General features: G+C 59.9%; 2 protein-coding genes across 9 annotated transcripts in view; both read right to left on the reverse strand.

Moving 5' to 3' along the window:
- HTT (huntingtin) overlaps nt 1–21268 on the reverse strand; it is a 110389-nt gene extending 89121 nt beyond the window's left edge. For 2 of the 3 annotated variants that reach the window (XM_080681145.1, XM_080681144.1), the window contains exons 1-2: nt 13983–14345; nt 231–314 (exon numbers count right to left, since the gene is read on the reverse strand). In XM_080681145.1, the coding sequence (XP_080537271.1) occupies nt 231–314; nt 13983–14170 (272 nt within the window). In that variant the 5' untranslated portion in view covers nt 14171–14345. Of the gene's footprint in view, nt 1–230; nt 315–13982; nt 14346–21159 lie in introns of those variants that run through there. The other variant, XM_080681146.1, reaches the window with a different exon arrangement.
- The window catches only part of GRK4 (G protein-coupled receptor kinase 4), a 67568-nt gene continuing 64331 nt past the window's right edge, over nt 21163–24399 (reverse strand). For all 6 annotated transcript variants that reach the window (XM_080681268.1, XM_080681270.1, XM_080681269.1 and 3 more), the window contains 3 exons: nt 22786–22923; nt 22250–22393; nt 21163–21317 (listed from right to left, as the gene is read on the reverse strand). In XM_080681268.1, coding sequence (XP_080537394.1) covers nt 21303–21317; nt 22250–22393; nt 22786–22923 — 297 coding nt within the window. In that variant the 3' untranslated portion in view covers nt 21163–21302. The remainder of the gene's footprint in view (nt 21318–22249; nt 22394–22785; nt 22924–24399) is intronic.

Consider the following 24399-nt stretch of genomic DNA (forward strand, 5'->3'; position numbering starts at 1 on the left):
TTCTCTCTCATCACTGATGTTTCTCTCTCTCCCCTCTCCCTTCGTCTCTGAAATCAATAAAAGTATTTTTTTTAAATAAATAAATGCCAAAATATTCTCGGATGAGGATTAACAACAACCAGAAAGGAGGAGGAGCTGCTCATTAGTGTCTGGGAGCAGAAGTCCAGGGACGGGCCCTTTAAGGCTGGACAGGAAGTTAAGATGAACCCGCCAAGCTTTTCTTCCATTACCTGAGCGACTGAGCCACTATGTTCTCACAGATGGTCAGGCAGTGGCTCACCCGGTCCTTCTTGGTGGCCGAGAGCTCCTTCTTTCTGAAAGAAAGGGAGGGCAGGAGTGAGGCTGTGCGGGCTACGCGCTCCACCTCCTCCTGCCGTCACGACGCATCGGAAGCTCTCAGGGGGACTCGGAGGAACCACATCCTCCGCGCGGGGCAGAGTGTGGTCAGGGTCGGGGGGCGCTGGGGGCTCAGCCCGGCTTCCTTACCAGCACTGCCCCGGAGCAGCGCCAAGTGATGCTATAACGCACCTTACTGTCCCCAAGTCAGCGGAGAAACTTGGTCCTAGGTATCAATTACAGACAAGGGCTGACCGTTCCCATCTCCCAAACCCCTAGAAACAGCCGCTGCTCAGAGCCTTTCTGCACAGCCTCCTAGGACTTCGCAGCCAGCGAGAGGAGCCGCATCTCCAGGTGGGGCCGCCCAGGCTAGAGGAGCTTGGTCCGCCCATTGGTCCGCCCAGGCTAGAGGAGCTTGGTCCGCCCATTGGTCCGCCCAGCCTAGAGGTGCTTGGTCCGCCCATTGGTCCGCCCAGCCTAGAGGAGCTTGGTCCGCCCATTGGTCCGCCCAGCCTAGAGGAGCTTGGTCCGCCCATTGGTCCGCCCAGGCTAGAGGTGCTTGGTCCGCCCATTGGTCCGCCCATTGGTCCGCCCAGGCTAGAGGAGCTTGGTCCGCCCATTGGTCCGCCCAGCCTAGAGGAGCTTGGTCCGCCCATTGGTCCGCCCAGGCTAGAGGTGCTTGGTCCGCCCATTGGTCCGCCCATTGGTCCGCCCAGCCTAGAGGAGCTTGGTCCGCCCATTGGTCCGCCCAGCCTAGAGGAGCTTGGTCCGCCCATTGGTCCGCCCAGCCTAGAGGTGCTTGGTCCGCCCATTGGTCCGCCCAGGCTAGAGGAGCTTGGTCCGCCCATTGGTCCGCCCAGGCTAGAGGAGCTTGGTCCGCCCAGCCTAGAGGTGCTTGGTCCGCCCAGGCTAGAGGTGCTTGGTCCGCCCAGCCTAGAGGTGCTTGGTCCGCCCAGGCTAGAGGAGCTTGGTCCGCCCAGCCTAGAGGTGCTTGGTCCGCCCAGGCTAGAGGAGCTTGGTCCGCCCATTGGTCCGCCCAGGCTAGAGGAGCTTGGTCCGCCCAGCCTAGAGGTGCTTGGTCCGCCCAGGCTAGAGGTGCTTGGTCCGCCCATTGGTCCGCCCAGCCTAGAGGAGCTTGGTCCGCCCATTGGTCCGCCCAGGCTAGAGGAGCTTGGTCCGCCCATTGGTCCGCCCAGGCTAGAGGAGCTTGGTCCGCCCATTGGTCCGCCCAGCCTAGAGGTGCTTGGTCCGCCCATTGGTCCGCCCAGCCTAGAGGAGCTTGGTCCGCCCATTGGTCCGCCCAGCCTAGAGGAGCTTGGTCCGCCCATTGGTCCGCCTAGGCTAGAGGTGCTTGGTCCGCCCATTGGTCCGCCCATTGGTCCGCCCAGGCTAGAGGAGCTTGGTCCGCCCATTGGTCCGCCCAGCCTAGAGGAGCTTGGTCCGCCCATTGGTCCGCCCAGGCTAGAGGTGCTTGGTCCGCCCATTGGTCCGCCCATTGGTCCGCCCAGCCTAGAGGAGCTTGGTCCGCCCATTGGTCCGCCCAGCCTAGAGGAGCTTGGTCCGCCCATTGGTCCGCCCAGCCTAGAGGTGCTTGGTCCGCCCATTGGTCCGCCCATTGGTCCGCCCAGGCTAGAGGAGCTTGGTCCGTCCATTGGTCCGCCCAGCCTAGAGGAGCTTGGTCCGCCCATTGGTCCGCCCAGGCTAGAGGAGCTTGGTCCGCCCAGCCTAGAGGTGCTTGGTCCGCCCAGGCTAGAGGTGCTTGGTCCGCCCATTGGTCCGCCCAGCCTAGAGGAGCTTGGTCCGCCCATTGGTCCGCCCAGGCTAGAGGAGCTTGGTCCGCCCATTGGTCCGCCCAGCCTAGAGGAGCTTGGTCCGCCCATTGGTCCGCCCAGCCTAGAGGTGCTTGGTCCGCCCAGGCTAGAGGTGCTTGGTCCGCCCATTGGTCCGCCCATTGGTCCGCCCATTGGTCCGCCCAGCCTAGAGGTGCTTGGTCCGCCCAGGCTAGAGGTGCTTGGTCCGCCCATTGGTCCGCCCATTGGTCCGCCCAGGCTAGAGGAGCTTGGTCCGCCCAGGCTAGAGGTGCTTGGTCCCCCCCCCACACCCTCACCCCGCAGCCCAGTGTCCTCAGGCAGCCCGCAGCCAGGCGGGGGGAGCCACGGGGAAGCCGGAAGACGCAGGCGCACGGGGCAGGGCCAGGGAAGAGTGTGAGTGTAGTTACCAGTACGTGGTATAACTAGAAACGACTAAACCAGAGCACCACCGGGTTTTCGAGGAGATTCTATTACCTAAGGGGGAGGGGCAGCTAACCTACAGCACCTGTGACTAAGGCAGCCCTCAGGTTCCAAAAAGCGCCCAAGGGACAGGCTGCCACGCTGGGCAACCCGTGCAGGCAGGGCCTCCAAGGGAAGCAGGCGGGCAGGGAGACCCTCCAGAGGGCAAGTCAGGGGCAGAAAAGGACAGACAGGCTCGGGCGAGAGAGCAGGGCCTGAATGAGGAGCCTGGCCCAGGGCGGGCGAGAGGGGCTCCCCGCCTGCCGGGGAGAGGCCTCCGTAGGACGGGCGAGCGTGTTCCCTGCCTCCTGCCGGGACGGGACTCACACCAATCTACCAGCAGAGTGCAGAGTGCCAGTCTCCCGCCAGAACACCATTCTTCCCGCGTGGACGTGGGCCTCCGCTCACAAGTCCCATGGCCTTGCCTCCCTGCGGCTAGAGACAGACCCCGAAGCGGTTCCCCCACAGGAAGCAGGAAAGGGGGTGGCATGTGGGGCGCTGTCTCGCCTGAGTCCCTCCCCTTTTGGCTCCTCCAGCTGCTGCTGACACAGTAAAGCTTCAAGAAGCTGCAGAGCAACGGGAGGGAAAGAACCTGGGCCCTAACTGAGCACGAGAAGCTGAGGCCCCCCCACCGCCATCCCGTCCTCATGCACCACCCACTTCAGAAGCCCTATGATAGGCCCGGCCGGCGTGACTCAGTGGTTGGGCATCGACCTGTGAACCAAGAGGTCATCCGTTCGATTCCCGGTCAGGGCACAGGCCCGGGTTGCGGGCTCGATCCTCAGGGTGGGGCCTGCAGGCGGCAGCTGATGAATGATTCTCTCTCATCACTGATGTTTCTCTTTCCCGCTCTCTCTCTCCCTTCCTCTCTATAAAATCCATAAAAATATATTTTTAAAAAAGCTCTATGGTAGAAGCAACCCAAATGTCCTTCACCTGGCGGGTGGAAAAACAAAACTCTCTGGCCAGACGGCGGAATGCTGTGCTGCTCGGCAGTGAGAGGCCCCGCTCACACACAAGGGTGGACTCAGCGCACCGGGTTCAAGGCTGCGCCGGGTGCGTCCCTTTGCCGGTACGTGACGTTTGGGAGAGAAACTACAGGGACAAAAGTGATCAGTAGTTTCCAGGGGCCAAAGCAGCAGCTGACAGCAAAAAGGCATGGGCGTGGGCACGGGCCAGTTCGTGGGCGACAGACAGGCCGGTTCCAGTTCTCAACTGCAGGCGTGGTTAGTGGCTTTAGGCATTTGTCAAACCGCACAGAACTGTACACAGAAAGGGTCCGTTTCGCCACACGTAACTGTGCCACCGTTTTAAAGGGAAAGAAGGAGGTGCTGTGGGAATGAAAGTGCTCTCCTTTAAACCGCCAATTCAGTCCCTCACGGCAGCCGGCGTCAGAGTAAGCTCCTCCTTGGCCCTGCTCGTGGCACTAACTGCGGGCGTACTCACTCCGTTGTCCCGCTCCACTGTGCTGCCAGCCGGCCCGAGTCCCTGGGCGGGGGCTGGCCCTCCTTGGCCGCGGGGTTTCGGGTAGAGAGGACATAAGAAGTTGTAGGTGTACCAGAGTCTTTAGTGCAGCCCAAGTAGCCACTGCTACTATGGAGCCGTTAGAGCAGGGGTCCTCAAACTTTTTAAACAGGGCCAGTTCACTGTCCCTCAGACCGTGGGAGGGCCGGACTATAGTTTTTTAAAAAAACTATGAACAAATTCCTATGTGCACTGCGGGCCCGGGACGAGTCGGCTGCTAAGCAGGACAGGCAGCGGCACCCGGCGGGCCGGATCACGATTCCCTGGGGGCTGGCAACGAGAACAAGGCTGACAAACACTGAGCGAAGTGGCCCTCCCATGAACCAACGGTGGGAATGGAAATTCACGACCCGGGTATTCGGCAAAGTCGGAATCTAAGCAGAACCTCCATCCTATGGCGCCCCCACCGCCAAGCCCGAAACGGTAGTTAGTGGGTGATTCGTGGCAAGTCGCTCCTCTCTGAGCCCGGCTTCCCCAGCTGGAACGCAAGAGGCTCAGCAAAAGTGAGGCGGCAGCCCGGTGTCCTGGGTGGCTGGCCCTGACCAGCTGGCCGTGGCCGCCAGAGCGCAGCCTGGAGCATACACGGAGCTCCCGTGCACTCAGTAAGAGCCCGCCACAGGCAGGGAAGGAGTGTCCCCACGGCCGCAAAATTGGAAGTATTTACGACGCATCAGGTGCTCCTGGACTGAGCACGACAGCACTCACACAGGCAGCACCTGTAGAGACAATGACCGCACAACGCGGCCGTCAGCGGCGTCCCCGGAGGAGGGAAAGCCACACTGTACACTTCCCGGCCGGATGGCGAGCCGGCCGGGCCGTGGGCACCGCTCCACCTCCTCAGAAGTGACAGGTACACAGACGAGTTTTCGTAAGAACGTTGTCTCTCTCCTCACGTGAGATAAACCAAAAAACATCGGTTAGCAGTAAGCGGTACTGCACGGCTCTCAAGGCCCGCCCTGTCCCTTTAAGACCTGGTGCCCTGGTCCGTGTGCCAGAACTGGAACGTGGTGAGACCTTGCGCAGCCGGGAACAAGGCCCCTTCCAACCTGGCCTCGCCACTTCCCAGCCTCCATCCCGGGCCAGCACTCCCAAAGCTCCGGAACGGCCCGAAGTCACTCCCGCGGTTGGCGGGGCGTCTCCAAGCTCAGCGCTGTGCGTTCTGTGGTCCCCGCTCGGAATACCGCTCCCTCCCCACCTCTGTCCATAAACAAACTGGGAGGTCACAACGGAACGGCTTGTTCCCCCACGAATGCCGTCGGGCTGTGAAGTGGTACAGCCAGCTGCCTCGTCCCACACGAGGAGGAAGCACGGAAACCGCGGGGGAACGGCGGCCACTTGCTCTGGGCAGGCCCGGGATGCGCAGGTGAGTGCTGGATGCACGGGTCCGAGCATCCTGACTGCAACCACTGCCGGCAAAGCAGTCATTTCAACGTCCCCTCCACCTAAAGCCCCGCCCTCAGCCCCTCCCACTGAGCCATCAAAGTCCCCTCCACCTAAAGCCCCGCCCTCAGCCCCACCCACTGAGCGAAGAGCACCCTGCGGGGAACACACCTGGAGGAGGCCGTGCCACAATCATGCTGAAGCCGCCAGCGAAGCGCCAGTGCCCGAGGAGGGGAGTCCACCCTCCCCCGAACTCTGCGTGTCCGACTGTGTCACGGTGAAGCATGAAAACGATGGTTCCCGGGGGAGACTGGGCACGGGAGGCCTGGCTAGCGTGTACAGCACTCCGTGAGCACCCCGCCCACAGCAGAGCTGGGGTCCCGAGGCGCAGCGCCCGCAGGCAGGGCTCCAGGGCTCCTGACTCCACCGCTGCTCCTTCCCGCACACGCTCCAACAGTGGGGGAGCGCCCCTAGGAAAGCAGGGGCCTCGGGGCAGTTTTCACAGGAGGAACGGACACCCAGCCACTTGGGGTTTATGTTTCCTGCGCAACTTCAAATGACAGCAGTGCCACATGCCCTCACTCGTAGTGGAATCTAATCACAAACTAGACCAGGGGTCCTCAAACTCTTTAAACAGGGGGCCAGTTCCCTGTCCCTCAGACCGTGGGAGGGCCAGACTATAGTTTAAAAAAAACTATGAACAAATTCCTATGCGCACTGCGGGCCCGGGACGCGTCGGCTGCTAAGCAGGACAGGCAGCGGCACCCGGCAGGCCGGATAAATGTCCTCGGCGGGCCGCCTGTGGCCCGCGGGCCGTAGTTTGAGGACCCCTGAACTCGACTGATGAACAGAGGGGATCCAGAGACATGGGAGCAGGGAAGAGAGTGGAATCTCAGAGGGAAGGCAGGGGAGGGTGGTGGGTGGGACATGATCAACCGAAGAGCTATGGACACCGACAATAGGGTGGTGAAGGGCGGGGGGGGGGGGGGGGCGGGCTGGAGGGGTTCAATGGGGAACAGAAAGGGACATGTTTAATACTTTCAACAAGAAAGATCACAGAACAACAGGGGTGCTTGATTAGGGGAGCGGGGGTACGGTTTCTGGTCTACAGTCCGTATCAGCAAAGGCATAAAAGAAAGCCTGCTCACTAGCAGACTGACTGACCCAGAAACCACTCCACCACCAAGTGCTGCTCACACACCAGGCTGTCCCGCCAAGTGACACCCAGGCCGGGGCTGGGGCGGTGACCCCATCATGGGGCTGTGACCCCATCATGAGCCGTGTCCCGAGGGGCAAGTCCAGAGACTAGTAGATGGGCGGCAGCAGGGACAGGCAGGACGGGAAGTGAGAGCGGTGATGGCTGCAGAGCCCGTGAACACACACAGCACCGCCACTAAACTGCCCTCGGAAACGGTAAATTTTATAACGATCATCATCTCAAAGTTCAAACACTCTGCCTGCAAATGCCGACAGCTCTTCCTCCGCGAGTCCCGGATCTGACACTCCCCCCCCCCCACCCCCGCAGCTTCCTTCCTATCCCTGTCCCCAGGCCCCGACTCCAGCCCTCCTCCACTCCACAGGAGCCAGGAGCTGCCGGCTACAACTGCAGCCCCTCCCTCTCTCCCTCGCACCCGGGCCCACCACACCCCTAAGCCTGCACCACTCATCTGGCCTCGTCCTAAAACGGCGTCATTTCAAAAACGGTTTGCAAACAGAATCGCAGCGTGCGGTGTCTTGGGTGGCTGGCTCCGTGACTTCTCTAAGCGGCTGCGGGCGCCGGGAGCCTGCTCCCTCTTACGGCTCAGGAGGTCAGAGTCACCTGCTGCAGGACAGCGAAGCGGACTCGTTTCCGGCTTTTAGGAATAAAGCTGCTCCGAGCCGGGGCCCACGTTCTCTTCCCAGCAGGTGGCTCGCTGCCTCCTCTGGGCCCTGTGTCTGTCCCCTCGGGGCACTGCGTCCCCTAAAGAAACCCGCACAGCCCTCTCCGCTTACTCTGTTCCCTTTCTCCATCGCGTTTACCACCATCGGTCCCATTCGCTGCTGTAACCCCAGGGCCCAGAGCAGGGCCTGGCACACAGTAGGTCATCTATCTAGTCGGCTCCCCACTAAGGTCCCCCCCAGTAGCTGGAGGCTCGTAATGCCCAGCTCACCCGTCAGTGCCACAACCTGTCTGCAGCCGCACAATGCTCCATGCCCTAGGCCAGGAGTCACCCCCCCCAGCGGCACCTGGCCCCACCTGAGCCAGTCCCTGCCCACGTGCCACAGCACTGCCGGCACCGAGGGAGGCCCGCTCCCCCCTGCAGAGCTTCCGCAGCTCTCCTGCACACGGGCTGCTCACGGACCTGGTACGAGGCGGACTCGGACGCAGGAGGTCCGAGAACGGGCACACTGCGCTTCCCGTCAGCTCCACGTGGCACCGAGCTGCTGCCCTGAGGCCCCTCTGAGCAGCGGGGTCTACGCATTCTTGTCTCGATGACCGTCTAGAGCAGAGCTCACCCATTTAACACAGAATTAAACAGGCGCTTATGCCGTGTCTTAGGTTTCCTTCCCGTCTGAAAAGGTAGATCTATCATCCATGGCATTGTGCCAAGTGGCTCCCTGGCAGGCCTGGGGGTCACAGGGGCGGGGCCCTTAAGGTGGAGAACACAGGTCCGCGCCCATTTGAAAGCCAGGACGATGCTAGGCCTTCGCCTTTACACCTCCAAAGCCCTCAGAAATGAACGCTACAGTGTAACACAGCCGCTAACACACCTCCCAAAGCCCTCAGAAACGAACGCTACAGTGTAACACAGCCGCTAACACACCTCCAAAGCCCTCAGAAACGAACGCTACAGTGTAATACAGCCGCTAACACACCTCCAAAGCCCTCAGAAATGAACGCTACAGTGTAACACAGCCGCTAACACACCTCCAAAGCCCTTCAGAAATGAACGCTACAGTGTAAACACAGCCGCTAACACACCTCCAAAGCCCTCAGAAATGAACGCTACAGTGTAACACAGCCGTTAACACACCTCCAAAGCCCTCAGAAATGAACGCTACAGTGTAACACAGCCGTTAACACACCTCCAAAGCCCTCAGAAATGAACACTACAGTGTAACACAGCCGTTAACACACCTAAAAAGCCCTCAGAAACGAACACTACAGTGTAACACAGCCGTTAACACACCTAAAAAGCCCTCAGAAACGAACGCTACAGTGTAACACAGCCGCTAACACACCTCCCAAAGCCCTCAGAAATGAACACTACAGTGTAACACAGCCGTTAATAAGGGTCCCACAAGCCAGCCTCGTCTGTGCACCTCGGGTTACTGCGCTGCACAGGTGTCGCATTCTTTACAAATTGAGCCAAGACCCTCCACCAGCAACAAGATCCCGACTCGCTTTACTGCGAGTAATGAATCTCTGTGACCTTGAATTTGGCAACATTTTTTTTTAGGTATAACTACTAACGTACAGCAACCAAAGATAAAACAGAAAACTGGGCGAGCTCATCCAAATTAAAAAGTTTTCAATGGGGGCGGGGGAGAATCAACAATAAAGATAGTTTTTAAAAATTAAAAACTTGCCAAAACCGGTTTGGCTCAGTGGATAGAGCGTCAGCCTGCGGACTGAAAGGTCCCAGGTTCGATTCCGGTCAAGGACATGTAACTTGGTTGCGGGCACATCCCCAGTAGGAGGTGTGCAAGAGGCAACTGATCAATGTTTCTCTCTCATCGATGTTTCTGACTATCTATCCCTCTTCCTTCCTCTCTGTAAAAAATCAATAAAATATATTTTAAAAAAAAAAAATTAAAAACTTGCCCTAACCGGTTTGGCTCAGTGGATAGAGCATCGGCCTGCGGACTCAAGGGTCCCAGGTTCGATTCCGGTCAAGGGCATGTACCTTGGTTGCGGGCACATACCCAGTGGGGAGCGTGCAGGAGGCAGCTAATCGATGTTTCTCTCTCATCGATGTTTCTAACTCTCTATCCCTCTCCCTTCCTCTCTGTAAAAAATCAATAAAATATATTTTTTTAAAAACTTTTTTTGCTTCAAAGGACACTATAAAGTAAGTAAAGAGAAAACCCACAGAAAGAACATTTTTACAAATCATATCCTATCCTATATATCCCATATAATAAAAGCATAATATGCAAATCAACCGAACAGCAGAACTGGTTGCTATGACGTGCACTGACCACCAGGGGGCGGACGCTCAACGCAGGAGGTGCCCCCCCCCCGCCCCCTCCCCCGTGGTCAGTGTGCTCCCCCAGGGGGAGCCCCGCTCAGCCAGAAGCTGGGTTCACAGCTGGCAAACCCAACGGCAGTGGTGGGAGGCCCCTCCTGCCTCCTTCCCTGCAGGCAGCCGGTAAGGAGCGAGGGGTCCCAGACTGTGACAGCCCTGGACTGTGAGAGGGATCGGGCCTAAGCCAGCAGGCAGACATCCCCCGAGGGGTCCTGGATTGCGAGAGCGTGCAGGCCGGGCTGAGCAAGGCCCCCCCCTCCAGTGCACTAATCTTGTGCACCGGACCTCTAGTATCTGACAAGAGTCTAGTATACAGACTAAAGAACTGCTACAATTGGACAACAGACAAATAACTAAAAAATGGGAAAGAATGAGGACAAGGGCTTCTAAGTGAGTGCACCAAGGAGTCTGGGCCCCTAACCTTCCTCAAAAAGACAATAAACTCTTACCTGCGTAAGCTACTGCAGTAGGCTTCTGCTGTTAGCAGCTGAATATAATCCTAACTGATAGCTAACTAAAGCCAAACTGAATGACGCTCAGCAGACAGAGACATGAACAGGTCCTAGGGCCCTGCCTTTGAAATCTGTCCCTTCTCGGTCAGTCACCTCGCCTCTGCGAACGTCCTGGCAGAACCCACCACTCCTCTCCTACCAGCCGGCCGCCCTGCCCCTCACCCGTTCTCAGCCAGCGTTCACTGTGAAATGGAACTAGAGCCCTGCTGGTCCTGACCCAACGCTCCGATGACTGCCTATCTCACTGAGAGTAAACGCCGGGGCCTTTGTTCCAGCTGCAGGGGAGGCCTATTGAACGGGGCGGGCCCGCTCCTGCCCCTCTGACCTCACTCCTTCCTACCCAGAGTTTCCCTGGCTGCTCAGCAGGCGTGGCTCAGGGACTGAGTGTCCACCTAGGAACCAGGAGGTCAGGGTTTGATTCCCGGTCAGGGCACAGGCCCGGGTTGCAGGCTCCATCCCCAGTGTGGGGAGTGCAGGAGGCGGCCCAACAATGATTCTCATCATTGATGTTTCTCTCTCGCTCTCCCTCTCTAAAAATCAGTAAAAAAATACTTCAAAGGAGTTTCCCTCTCACTGATTCAGTCAGCCACACTGACCTCGGGGCCATTCCTCTTTGGGCCTGTTTCCCGGCCTAGAATGTCCGTCCTCCCCACACCTCACGGCTATTTCCTTGACCGCTTCAGTGATTTACTCAAAGCCGCCTCCTCCGTGGACACCCGACCTAAAATGTCAACACCTACTACCCCCGACGCTGCCCGGTCCCCTGGCCTGCTTTGCCGCTCCTCCTCCTGCCGATTTATCGCCTCTGGCTCACCACCCGTGCCCCTCAGGACCAGGAAGCTCCCTGAGAGCAGAGCTCTCTCCGCCCACGGTGGTGGCCTGCACCTGTTAGGACAGCACCTCCCATCCGGGAGACGGGGGCCTGCACCTGTCAGGACAGCACCTCCCATCCGGGAGACGGGGGCCTGCACCTGTCAGGACAGCACCTCCCATCCGGGAGACGGGGGCCTGCACCTGTCAGGACAGCACCTCCCATCCGGGAGACGGGGGCCTGCACCTGTTAGGACAGCACCTCCCATCCAGGAGACGGGGGCCTGCACCTGTTAGGACAGCACCTCCCATCCAGGAGACGGGGGCCTGCACCTGTTAGGACAGCACCTCCCACCCAGGAGACGGGGGCCTGCACCTGTTAGGACAGCACCTCCCATCCGGGAGACGGGGGCCTGCACCTGTTAGGACAGCACCTCCCACCCAGGAGACGCTCAGGAAGCATTTATTGGTGAGTAAACAAGGAACGTCAGGGGGAAAGTAGGTGGGGATCTGAAGGAGAATGAGAAAGTGTCAAAAGCCAATGTCAACTGCCTGCCAAGCTCCGCACGCCCTGCATGCCAGTCCCACACAGGACCCTGCACCCTACGTGCGGAGCCAGCCAAGAGCGGGCGCTCAGATCCTCCGAGCGGAGCCCACGCGTGCTGTGACTCTCCGGCGCCGCACACTGCCTGGCTCAGGGAATATTGCTCTCTGGGTGCTACTTACGCAAACCTAACAGGTTAAAACAGGGAGCCGTGAAAACAGAACAGGCACTTTCTAGACCGCTTTGCCAGACCTTACTTGGGGGAGCGGATTTTTCAGCTGAAGCATCGGAACAAGAAATGCCAAGATCCAAACTAGTAACCAATGAGTTTGTTACTCAAAATTTACGAATACCTGCGTTCTCAACGCAACATACATAAATAATGGGTATTTGTGTGTTTTAGTTAAAAGATCTGTAGTTAAGCCTGCTGCAGTTTATTTCAGAGCACGCTAAGAACCTTTCAGAGTTGCTATGTTGAAATACGTTTGTCTTTAAATAACGTAAAATCTAGCTCCCCGTATGCTCAGGTTACATCCGGAGGAACTCGCAGGAGGAAGTGTAATGTGCTTGCCTCTGGGAACAGCTGGGCACTTGGGAGAAAGGAGCGGGAGCGCGATTTGTAATGGTTACCTTTGGAATTGGCATTCCATGAACATATTGCTTATGCAAACACAATAGGTGATCATTTTTAAATGAGTCAGTCACATCACCTTAAAATAAACGAATGAAACAGAATCCAATTTGTCAAGCCAACTTGAGAAGGAAATCTCTTTATGCCCACGTTTTGAAGACAAGCGAATTCTACGGGCTCTGTCCGATCAGCACAAGAACAGAGGGCATATTTTAAGACTGACAGTGTCTGGCCAAGCCGCCAGGGGCAGCAGTAAGGTCTTGCTTCCCACCCAAAGCCCTGGTGCCCCGTTTACACAAGAGCCAGGCACTGTGTGAGCTGGCCTGTACCTCCTGGAGGGGCACTGCCATCCGTCGGGAATGGGTTGTGACTATAAATCACTTGTTGTAGTAATTTATATTAGGAATAAAATTGTTTTTTACATTTTTCTCTAAGTAGCCAAACAGGTTTTTCACCACTTAGAACAACAAATAATTTATTTCTAAATTTTATTCTAACAGATAAGCCGACGTTACCCCGCAAATCCACGTTTTCTAATTAAACGCTCAGAACACAGCCAGGATCATCTCAGAAATACAAAGAACAAGAAAACATGACAAAAGAGAACCAGTCTGAACAGAGTGCGCTTCTTCAAGGGGCTGCTGAGAACGGTCCCATCTTGCACACCTGCGGGTCAGAAACGGAAACGCAGCAGGGCGGCGGGACCGCTCCGGGCGGGGGCGCCCCCAGCCTCTGCGGGACACTCCGCACAGGGACTTCGGGGGAAAGTACGCGGGCTCTGCTAGAAGGTGCTCTTACGGCCTCTCTTTTCCTGTTTCAAAAATTCTCGCAGGCACAAGCCTGGAAGATGCCAGTATCCAAGCCGGACCAGGATGTGGGCAGTGAAGTTCCGGGGAGCCGTCCGTGGTCTGCAGACACCCGTGTCCAGCCAGCTGGGCTACAACCCGGGTGAAAAGTGCATCCCTCACCCAGCAGTTAACCTCTCCTTCCGCGGTCATTATTTCCGAGAGAGCACCGGCAAGAAGCTGCAGCCAACGCTCCCGAACATCCAAGTCGGTTTTGCTATTTCTCACTTGTTAATAATAACCTTCTAAGTAGGTCACCCCTTACTGGACAACCACAACTCATCCCAGTGCGTGCAGACCGCACCGGAGCCTAGACAGCGGGTGTCTCTCCTGCTGATGCTCAAAATGCCCGGCTGATGGAACGCCCGGGAAGGTGGGAACGCGGCCTCCAGTCCAGGGCTGTTTAAAGGGCCGCGTGCAAGAGCATCTCCATTGGACCGCGTCCGCACCCCCTCCCAGCCCGAAGGCATGATGTCATGCTCATCCCCTCCGCACTCCCCGCCGACGCCGGCTCCGGGAGGGGTCCGGCGCCCCCAGCGCTCCTCCCGCTCCCGAGGAGGAGAGGAGAGGGAAGGGAAGTGGCCCGGAGGAAGCCAAACGGGACGCGGCCTCGGCTCTGCCAAGTTCTGCTCACAACACACCCGGTTTCTCGCAAACACAGAGCAGCAAGTTCCTTCCCTAACTTCGCACGAAAGGGAAGGCGGGGACTGAGGCCGGGACCGCCGCGGCGCCGTCCCGAGAGGCTGTGCCTGCCCGCGGACGAACGGAGACCCACGCGGGGGCCGGGGAGGGGCCGGGCCAGTCCCGCGGCAGGAGGGGCAGGGTGCCCTCCGCGGAGGCCCCGTCACTGCGGGCCCGGGCTGCAGGGACAGGCGGGGAGCTGCCGGGGGCCCGCACTCACGGACGGTGCAGCGGCTCCTCGGCCACGGCTGGGCCGGGCGGCGGCGGGGGCGGCGGAGGCGGCGGCTGCGGCGGGGGCGGCTGAGCCTGTGGCTGTGGCGGCGGCGGCGGCGGCTGCTGCTGTTGCTGTTGCTGCTGGAAGGACTTGAGGGACTCGAAGGCCTTCATCAGCTTCTCCAGGGTCGCCATGGCGATCTCCCGCCCCGCGGGGACAGCGACCGGAGCCCTTGAGCCGGCTGGTGGCGCCGCTCAGCAGCGCGGCAATGAATGGGGTTCGCGGCCGCTGGCAGGAGCGGAACCGAGGCGCCCGGCCATCTTGGACCAGTCCCGGCAGCCCCCGCGGCCCTGCGTACGACGACGCTCCGCCGTCGGGGCGGGGCCAGGCCGGGCCGCCGGGATTGACAGCAAGGGGCGGTGGCCTCTGCCAATGGCCAGCCGAGGCGCCGGCCCGCCCCCGCGCCGGCCCGCTGGCCTTCAAGCGCTGGAGCCGCCACTGAGGTAGCAGCGTCCCTGCCCGGCTAGAACCCGCGGGGCCGGAGGCGGGACCTGGCGGTGAGGGCGGGGCGTGGAGAGGAGCGCGAACGCTGCGGACTGGGCGTGGCACTGAGGGCGGGACCTGGCGGTAAGGGGCGTGGCAATGGCGGGGCCTGGCGGTGATGGTGGGCGGGGCGATGAGGGCGTGGCACAGCGGTGAGGGGCGGGGCGATGAGGGGGACCTGCGGTGAGGGGCGGGTCTTGCTGGTGAGGGGCGGGGCAGGTTGGGCGCCCCGCGGATCGAGCCCCCCACAGACGCCTGGGGTCGCAGAGAGGCCAGCCTGGTCTAGACCCCGAGGGGAGTGCCTGCCCGGCCGCGGCCCCAGCCTGGGCTGAGGGCGGGAGGGTCTGGCTTTACCTGCAGGAGCACCAAGTGGGTGCACCCTGCCCGTGTCGTAGGTGGGCGGAGAGCGGAGGGGTTGGTCCTTCCGGCGGAGGGAGCCCAGCGTGGCCCCCACAGAGGAGAGGGAGTCCAGGGGGCCGGCGCCCGCGGGCGGCACCTCCCGGAGTCTGCAGCGGAGAGGGGCCTGGGTGGGCACGGATGGTGGATGGAAACCTGCCGGGCATGCCTGCTGCCCAGAGCCCTCCGCGGGAATGACTGCCCCCCCGTCCCCCCCCCCCACCGGCCGCCCCGAGGAAGGGGACTCCTGCCCCGCACAGCGCGGTGGGCACCTCCTGCCTGGTGCCGGCCCAATGGGGCCTGGCTCGGGGGCCTCACCACCGCGAGTGGAAGCGGGTGCGGTCGGTGCGGGCACCCACAGGGCAACTGTCCGCCTGCCTCTGGGAGAACCGAGCTGGGGAGGCAATGCGCACAGGAGGACCCGCCAGGGCCCACTCCGGGCAGAGGCCTGTCCTGGGCACGAGCCGCACCTTCACCCTCCTCGGGGCTCAGCTGGCCCACGCCGGTCCGATTGGTGAAGTGAAACCCAGCATCACCCAGGACGCCTGTCCCCAGGGGAGGGCAGTGCCCCCGCAGGGGAAGGACGCGCGTGCCAGCCTCGAGGTCCTTCCCTGCTGTTGACAGAGGCCTCGCCCTCCCTCCGAGGGGGGCTGCCCCTGGGGCTGGCTTCTAAGTAGCACAGGGAAGAGGGCTTTCCGGGGACTGGTCACGAGAGCTTGAGGCGCCCATCTTGCTGTCTGTCACCCTCTTGGCTCATGTGCATGAAGCAAGCTGCCCCATTGGAGAGGCCCCATGGCCCGCAGCCCGTGGGAACAGGCTTCCAGTCCCACCGCGGGGAGAACGGAGCCCTCCTGCCCGCCCACCCGCCCGGGGAGCCTCCAGGTGGAGGGCCCGGTACCAACTCAGGCTGTGGGAGCGGGGAGTGGAGGACCGGAGAGGCTGGGCCGATGCCTGGCCACAGCACTGAGGCTGTGTGTCACACGGACTGCCCGCCCGCCCACCAGCCCAGCAGCGGCCATGAGCTGGTGGGCCAGGCTGCTCTGAAAGGCACCACAGCCTGGGCCCAACAGAAACCCGTCTCTGTCCTAGAGGCTGGCAGCCCAAGACCAAGGGGGGACAGGGCCGTCTCCCGGGCCTCTCCTTAGCGTGAAGAGGGTCGTCTCCTCCCTGTGTCCTCATAGGGTCTTCCTCTGTCTGAACCCCACCCCCCCTTCTTGTAAGGACACCAGGCAGATCAGACCAGGACCCACCCACATGGCCTCATTCTTCCCCTTACAAGTCCCCGTCTGCAAACACAGTCACTTCTGAAGCGCCCGAGCTGAGGACTCGCGTGAATCTTGAGCGACACATCTCTGACCCCTTCAGTAGTGGGACCCGTTTCTATCTGGGCACTCCCCACTGGTTGAAACAGCACGGCCCACCCGCTGCTTTGCGCAGGCTGCAGCCACGTGACTAAAGGAGGCCTGGCGCCGAGATGGAAGCAGAACGGACACGTGTTCCAGAGGCTCCTGCTGCCGGAAACGGATGTACTGTTGGCACCTGAGCGGATGCTTTGAGTCACGAGGACACCAACCTGGGATAGCAGCCTGGAAGGAGCAGGGCCCATGCCACTGGTGATGCCCTACCAGCCTGCCTGGGCTGCCCACCTCGTGACAATCTGGGAGAGAGAGAGTTCCATTTTGTTAAGCCACTGTTGCCTTGGATTATTCTGTTTATATGCTCCTGAACCAAATTCTAATCAGTTCAGAGAATCACAGGTCATTGAGACCTAATATTGCCACAGCAGATCGTGACTGCTTCAGCCATGGCGGAAAGAGTTATCTGCCTAGAACTGACTATAACTCTGGGCAATTTGGCATGTCTCCAAAGTCTTCACAACGGCACAGGCTCTGAACAGCAAAGACACGTCCACTGGTTTATCCCAGGAAAGTAATCGTGTGTGTGAGGACTCAGGACAAGACGAGGGAACAACACACATGCTGGACGGGGATGGGCTGAATGAGTCCAAGCCACAGGACAGAAAAGCGGTCGTTTTCAGAAAGCACAAAGGACACGGGAAAATGCCTACAGTGCATTCGCAATCGCACCGGTGCAGCATGATCCTGCCTCTTTAAACAAAGGGGCGCACACACACACACACACACACACACACACACACACACACACGCCCTGGCCAGTGTGGCTCAGTGGTTGAGCATCATCCCAGGCACCAGAAGGTCGGTTCGATTCCCCGTCAGGCACAGGCCTGGGCTGTGGGCTCCATCCCCAGTAGGGGGCGTGCAGGAGGCAGCCCATCAGTGTGTGTCTTTCACATTGATGTTTCTCTCTATCCCTCTCCCTTCTTCTCTAAAACTCAATGAAAACATATTTTTAAATAAAAAAGAAAAGCAACATACATATACATAGAAGAGAGACCTGGTCACCAGGTTAGTAACAGTGACTCAGTGGGCAGGGCAATTAGGTGATTTATATCATAATCTGTGTGTTCTTCTGCAGTTTTCAAATCTTCAGCAAGGAATGTGTACTTTTCAGGGGAAAAAACATAAAAGAGTAGGTTTGCGTGGGGAGCTAAAAATGAAAGCCAGCAACACATGTGTGACGGGTCCCGCCCAGGAGGAGAGGCAGGTGCCCAGATATAGAAAGCAGCCTGGTACCACCCCCCCCCGACACACACACACACACACACACACACACACACACACACACACACACGGGGCGCCTGTCATCTGCCCTCAATGCAAGACCAGATGGGAATCTGTGGGGGCGAGGCCTGGGCCAGATGAAGAAGGAAACATGAAGCGAAGCCAGGAGGGACAATGACTGGACCGGCACACTTTAATTCCACAAAAACGCACACACACACACACACACACACACTGCGAAGGGCATGGAAACAGCCACTGCTGTTCTGAGCAGTCAGCATTTATTCCACTGCGCACTCCTCCCCCCACCCGCCGTGTGCCGTTTCCATTCCTCTTCCCTCCTCCTGCCCTGTGATCTTCCATCCGGGGCATGTTCTTCGGCCTGGAAAACGCCCGCTAGAATTTCTCTTCCATGGGTCTCCTGTTGCTGAAGTCTCTCCGTCTCAGTTTATGTGAAAATGCCATCCTTTGCCATCATTCTTAATGGACTTGTGGTTGGTATGGAATTCAAGGTTGGCAGACCCTTCCTGCCGGCAAAGTAAAGATCTGACGTCACCGTCTTCCATTCCTCATTCTTGTTGAGACGTCAGTCGCTGCTCCTTTGAGTGTGATGGTTTGGTTTGGTTTCCCCCTCCGGCTGCTTTTATGATTTCCTCTCTGCTCTGTAGACCCACTGTGCGCGGCAGGGTGTGTGAAGAGACGGACCGGCTTGTCTGCACGTTCTGGAAGGCAGGTTCTCCTGGGGAGACGACGGGATGAGGCTTTATTTCCAGTGCGTACCTTTGTTGGTATATTTAGAAGCTGTAAGTGTTCTCTTGGCCAGCAAATCCATCCCCCACGCCTGAAACCTGCCATTGCGGCATGATCGGCCCAGGAATCCCTAGGCCCTTCCCGTGCCCCTGTAAGTACAGAGAGCGGGTAGCTAAACCACCCTGGTCAGGGAGAGCGAGAACAGGGGCCAAATTAGTGCCAGCCACACCCAAGACCCCTGAAGTCCGGGAATAACAAAGAACAACAAACCCTATTAGAGCCAGACAAACCCAAGACGGAGGTGAAGCTGACCAGAGAATCCCAGCCCCACTGGACACTCACTTTGATGCATCAGCAGGTAAACACACCTGAAAAGCTGATGAGTGTTCTGACGGAGACGCCCCTGAAGTCCCGCCTACAGAAAACAGATAACCCCTAAGCAAAGGGCCCAGCGCGGGCATTCACGTTTCCTCCCTCTTTCACTGACTTGAGCTTCTAAGAACCAACTTATTTGTGTCCGTTTCTGTTCAGTAGCCATTAACTTGCTTTTGTCCATTAGTTTCTTCCTGTTTTTCTCGATGTTTTTTCTATCCTTTGAGTTAGGAGGCTCAGTCCTCGTATTTGCAGGTGCTCACTGTGGTTGGTATGACTAGAAGCTGTAAATGCTCTCTGAGCACTATTCTAGTTGTGTCCCATCCATCCAGACCTAGAGGAACGGCTGTCATTTTCTAGAAGTTCCGTACTTTTGGGTCATATCCCTCTTAGACGCAAGAGAATTCTAGCAGAGGCATCGACGTCCAGGTGCCAGAGCTCCTGTGCTCTTTGAGTTTGTTATTAATCCACAGGCTTACCACACTTGTATCAGATACTCCTGACTGTATCTCTTTTCCAATTTTTTATTAGGGTTTCCTTTGTGATATAATAGGTGGTCACTCTTCATGCATGTGCTATGGGCATTTGAAGAGAAGATACGTTCTCCATTACCGATGAAGAATGTGTTATCTACATGTCTTATCAATATACAGTATGCATGTCTCTCTCTGAATATATCATCTACACACACATTCACAAGAGGCACCCACCACGCTCTAGGTCTGCTCTATCGGGGACTCAGAGGCGGCTTAACGTCTCCGCTCTGCTTTGGGAACGCCGCGGCGGTTGCTTGGTGAGCAGCTACCTCTGACCCTTGTGTCTGAAAGTGTTCGGACAAGAACACGCGCCTTCAGGGTTACGCGTGCCCTTCTGCTTGGTTCGCTGCTTCCGGGCCGGGCTCTTCCTCGCGGGAGACAGACGAGGGCTGCGTTACGGACGCCAGAGTCCCCGGAGACATCTGCAATGGTCACACCTGGACTTTCCTCACCCGCTTTTAGATGTGTGTCTCGGACACAGCTCAGTTGGGTTTCGCCTTGTGACCCAAACTGAAATCTTCCCCTTTAACTAGTGAGTCAAGACTATTTACATGAAACTGGCCAGTTTTGTTAGAGAAAAATTTTGCATGGTTTACTTCCCACGGTCTGCCCTGGCACGCTTCTAATGCTGTCAGATTCGCCTGGGTCATGGCTAGCCAGTGCCCACGCGAGGACGCTCCGCACGCAGCGCCCAGCTCAGTCACGTTGCCACTGCGGTGACGGGCGCCAGGCTTGGCCGCGTGGCCTCGTGCTCTGGCCAGGAGGACCAGTTTCGCTTCGCCTTGTCTCCTCACCTTCAGAGTCTGCGTGGACCCCAGCACGGACTGCCCACCTCCCATGACAGGCTGGAGCCTAGGGTGGATCGGCTCCACCATCTTCCTGCCTCAGGTGTGGGACAGCCCCCACCAAGAGCAGCTGCCAAGACGGCCGGGAACAAGGAAGTGACACACGATTTTATGTCATGACTACATACACACACCTCCCCACTAGAACTGGATTCTGCCCGGGGTGCATTTGGACAGTGTCTGTCCCCGAGGGGGACCTGTACCAGGGAGGGGAGCTGGAGTCGGTGCGTGCTAGAGCAGCGGCTCCCGGGGCGCCTGGCGGGATGGGGTGTTCTAGAACTCTGTTGTTGCCCCTGCCCTCAACACCTCTCAAGGTGACATGTGTAACGACAGGGGAGACCTATGAGTCACATTTAATGACATCACCCTGCATGACGCCCCCCCCAATAAAAGAGAAGACTGTTTCCCAGCTCCCCCCCCCCCCCCGGAGGCGCCCGAGGCCTCCCCGCACAGCTCCCCGCTCCACAGGCCAGGCCCACCTCCTCTCACGCAGGAAGAGCGCAGCCAAGTCTGAGGGGGTCTGTGCAGAGCTCCGCGTGGGAGCCATTCTCCCTAATCCCGGGAGACGAGCCCCTTCTCTCTCCCATCAGCCTGGGCCCCGTCTGTCACCTTCGGCTCAGTCACCTGAGCCCCATTCCTGGAGGCCCTGCGGTCACAGAATCACCGGCCGCTGCCACAGAAACCCTTTAACAGGCCCGGGGTGGTGCGGAGCCCCCGACGGCCAAGTCTGACCTCAGGGCTGGAGGCAGCCTCTTTCACAGGAGGGGCAGGGGCACCTGGATCAGCACAGACCCGCACACGCAGGGGGACGCGCACCGCAGGAAGGCAGACGCTCCGTACACGTCGTAGAAGCAGACGGGCGACTCCAACGCCGAGCCCTGGGCCAGGCAGGCCTGACCGACCGCCTCCTGCGAGCCCTGGGGGGAGGGCACTCCAGGCTGATGCCCAGGCCCCGCCCCCACCCTCTCCACGGGCACACGAAGCCTGAGCCCCCCACCCGGGGGGTTGGGACGCCACAGCCATCCTTGATGGACCTTTTCTTCAAGCCGGCTTTGGGGAAAAGACAATTCAGCTAATGAGGAGAAACCTGCAGACTCACGGGCACGTTTTAAGATGCGTCAGACCTGTTTATTGCAGTTCACGGAGAGGACGGACCGAGCCCGCTCCCGTCCTGGGGTGGGGCCGGCTCGGCGCCAGCGGTACAGCCCCGCACACAGCTCCTCCTCGCAGGCCCGTCCAGGGTTAGCTCAGGCAGCCCTGCAACACAGGCCCGGTCAGTCCCTTCCCAGGCAAGCGGCCTGCCGTTCCCCACGCGTGCGGGGCGGGGCACACGGGGCGTGAACCGGGAGGCAGGCAAACGCTCACGTTCTCTTTACTTGGTGACGTGCGGTGTTCTCGGTGCACACAGCCCTCGGGGGGGGGGGGGGGGTCGCTCTCCGTGCTCCCCGCCACACAGGCGCTCCTATCCACCCACCCCTGCGTGCTCTGGGCAACCAGCCGGAGCGGCTCCCCTCCCCGCCCCCGCACAGCACCCCCGCAGCTGCGGTTCCCGGGGGGCAGTGAGGAGGCTTTCACAGGGCCGGCCGCACGGAGACAGGCTCTCGGAGAAGCCGGAGTCCCCCGTGCCTCACAGTTCGCAGAGGGAGCCGTCATGGGCAGTGCACTCCGAGGCTCGAGCCCGCTACGGCGTGTTCAGAGTGTGAGGGGACGGCTCCGAGGGAAGGCCCCGGGAGGGGCCGGGTGCAGGCAGGGTAAGCCCCGGTCCAAGGAGAACGGCGCTGGGAGAACGCTGACTTCTGCTGCTACAGTCTCCAAACCCGCCCCGTTTTCTAAGGAGCAGCAGCCTTCCCCGTGAACGCGGGCGGATGAGGCAGCAACAGACGTGAGTGACACGCGTCGTTTGAGGTTTGCTCTGCGGGACACTCATGGCCGAGCCCAGCGGACAGCGCTGCCCCCCCCAGAGGGGCGCCTGTACCTGCCGCCCCCCTCGGGGTCAGCGCAGAGTCCCCACGCACAGCCAAGAGCATGAGGGTTCTGGCTGGCCTCCAGTGGCACCACGGCTGCTCTGGAACTCTGAGCCACGCCTGAGGTAGGAGGCACCGGGAAGGGAAGGCAGCTGTAACCCGGTGAAGCACTTTCCGAGCACACCCATGGACAAGCCCCACCCAGCGACAAGGCCGGGCCCTCACCCCTCCGCTGAAGAGCCGGTGGAAGAAGCCCCCCTTCCGCGGGCGGGCTGGCCCCCGGTGGCAGCTCTTGTCTTCCAGATGGAAGCCCCGAGTCTCCTCGTTCTCACTGTCGTTGACGTCCTTGAAACATCCCGACTCGATCATCTGCATCCGCGCAAGGGCAGGACAGAGCGGCGGGCAGACACCCAGCTCAGCCAGCCCACGGGGCCCACGCCAGCCCTGCCCTCCATTTCGGCTTGCCCTGCCCCCTGGCCTCTTCTGGGGTAACCTGGCCTCCCGCCCCCCTGGTGCCAGCCGGCCCTGCTTAGGCAGTGACTTCGGGCCGGAAGCCCCCATCGGACCCCAATGGCCACCTTCTGCCCACCACCTGTGAAGGGGCCAGGGACAGCTGCCGTGGATAATTCTACCTCTCAACACCCTCACACAGGTGTGTGTGTGTAACAGCTAAGACGATACCGTCCCACATGTACACACACATCCTTGTCATTTCATCCGTCACCCTGACTTGGGGAACGGCGCAGGCTGACAAGCAGTACCTCGTTCTGCCAGGGGATGGAGACACAGCCCGTGACAAACTGGCTGTAGAAGGTGGTGTCGGCGGCGTCCAGGTAGATGCCTCTCACCGTGGAGAACTGGTCGATGTCCATGACGTCCTTACAATAAACCGCATGCGGCTGCGCACGGAGAACAAGGAGGCGCTGGCCGTGAGGCCCCTGGGCCCCTGGTCTCCTTACCCTCTAAGGGCACAGGGCACATGGAGTCGCGGCCTGAACACTCCCTCCAGTCCTGGTTCTGCCGAGCCTCTCACTTGAAGCCTTCTGACCCCTTCCCTGGACACCGTGTCATTAACCTGTGGACACTGTCCGGCCAGTTCTCTTGCCCACACACCTGAGACCCACGCCTCCCTTTTCGGCAGTGGACAATGGGTTACAGGCAGGCCAGGGGGAAGAGGGTGGGCGGGTGCTCTCCTGGGGACATGGCCCTGATCCTCACGCCCGCCTGACACTCAGCTTCCTTCACATCGAGCGCCGCCTAGTCTGAGTGAACAATGCAGGCCCGGGCCCTGCTCCCCGGTCCCCGTCAGAGCTCATCTAAGGTCCCCGGCCAACGGAGGCCGGTCTGCAGACCCTCCTCAGGGCCAGGGGCCAGCCTGCTGTCCTCAGGAGCCAGGGTCAGGAGCAGGCAGGGTGTCAGTGCGGCCGCCTGCCTGGCGGCGAGTGAGGGGGAGCGTGCAGCAGGGCCTGGCCCAGCTAGGACAAGGGGCGCCCTGCAGCTCCGAGCACGCACACAGAGTGGTGACCAAGGGGTCCTGCCCCGATGCCACGGAGGAGCTTCTCTGAAAGCAGCTGCCACCACAAGGGGAGACAGTCCAGGGGAAGGCTGGCGGGGCGGGCCCCAGCCCCAGGCCCAGAGCCTGTACTGATCCCCACTCAGGTGCCGGTGCCTGACATGTGGCCATCAGACTCTGCTGTCACCTGGCCCCACAGGTCTGCCGGTGTAACTCAAGGGAACTGCCAGAGCCGCCCAGACCTCTGGCCTACGCGTTTTAGGACCGTGTCCGTCATCTCTCCCTCCGCAGAGAACACTGCTGCCGGCATTCCCTGCACAGGCCCCGGGCGGCCCATCGAAGTCTCTGCCGGGGGCTCTGTCCGGCTGTAACTGACTCACCGCCACCTGCGCAGCCTGGAGCGAGCTCCCTCGGGGAGCCGGCTGCCGTTCTCCCTGTGCCGACACGACAGCGTGTCATCAACATGCAACTGGAGCCATTTCCAGGGAAGAAGTCGCCAGTGTAAGATACATGGATATAGCCCGCGTCCCGAGCTGTGCGGCTACAGACACCGCACGCCATCACACCCTGCTGGACCACCTCTCATCCAGCCACACACGTGTCCAATCGTCTATGCCTGTGTTCCCACGCGGAACTGACACGTGCCCGAGCCTGTCCCCCCAGACACTGAGGTGACACTCCCGGGCCCTCAGTTTGCAGCCGGGACTCGGAGACACACTCTGGCCAGCACTGACATCAGAAGGTGACGCTGCCGAGGGGGTCTGAGGACAGCACTGGCCGGGCTCAGCTCTGATGGCCACAGTGGACACCAGGCCCCCAAGCCTGAAGCCAGAGCGCTGCTGAGAAGGCCTGTGAGGACAGC

The sequence above is a fragment of the Plecotus auritus genome (assembly GCF_963455305.1).
Source record: "Plecotus auritus genome assembly, chromosome: 1".
NCBI lineage: Eukaryota > Metazoa > Chordata > Mammalia > Chiroptera > Vespertilionidae > Plecotus > Plecotus auritus.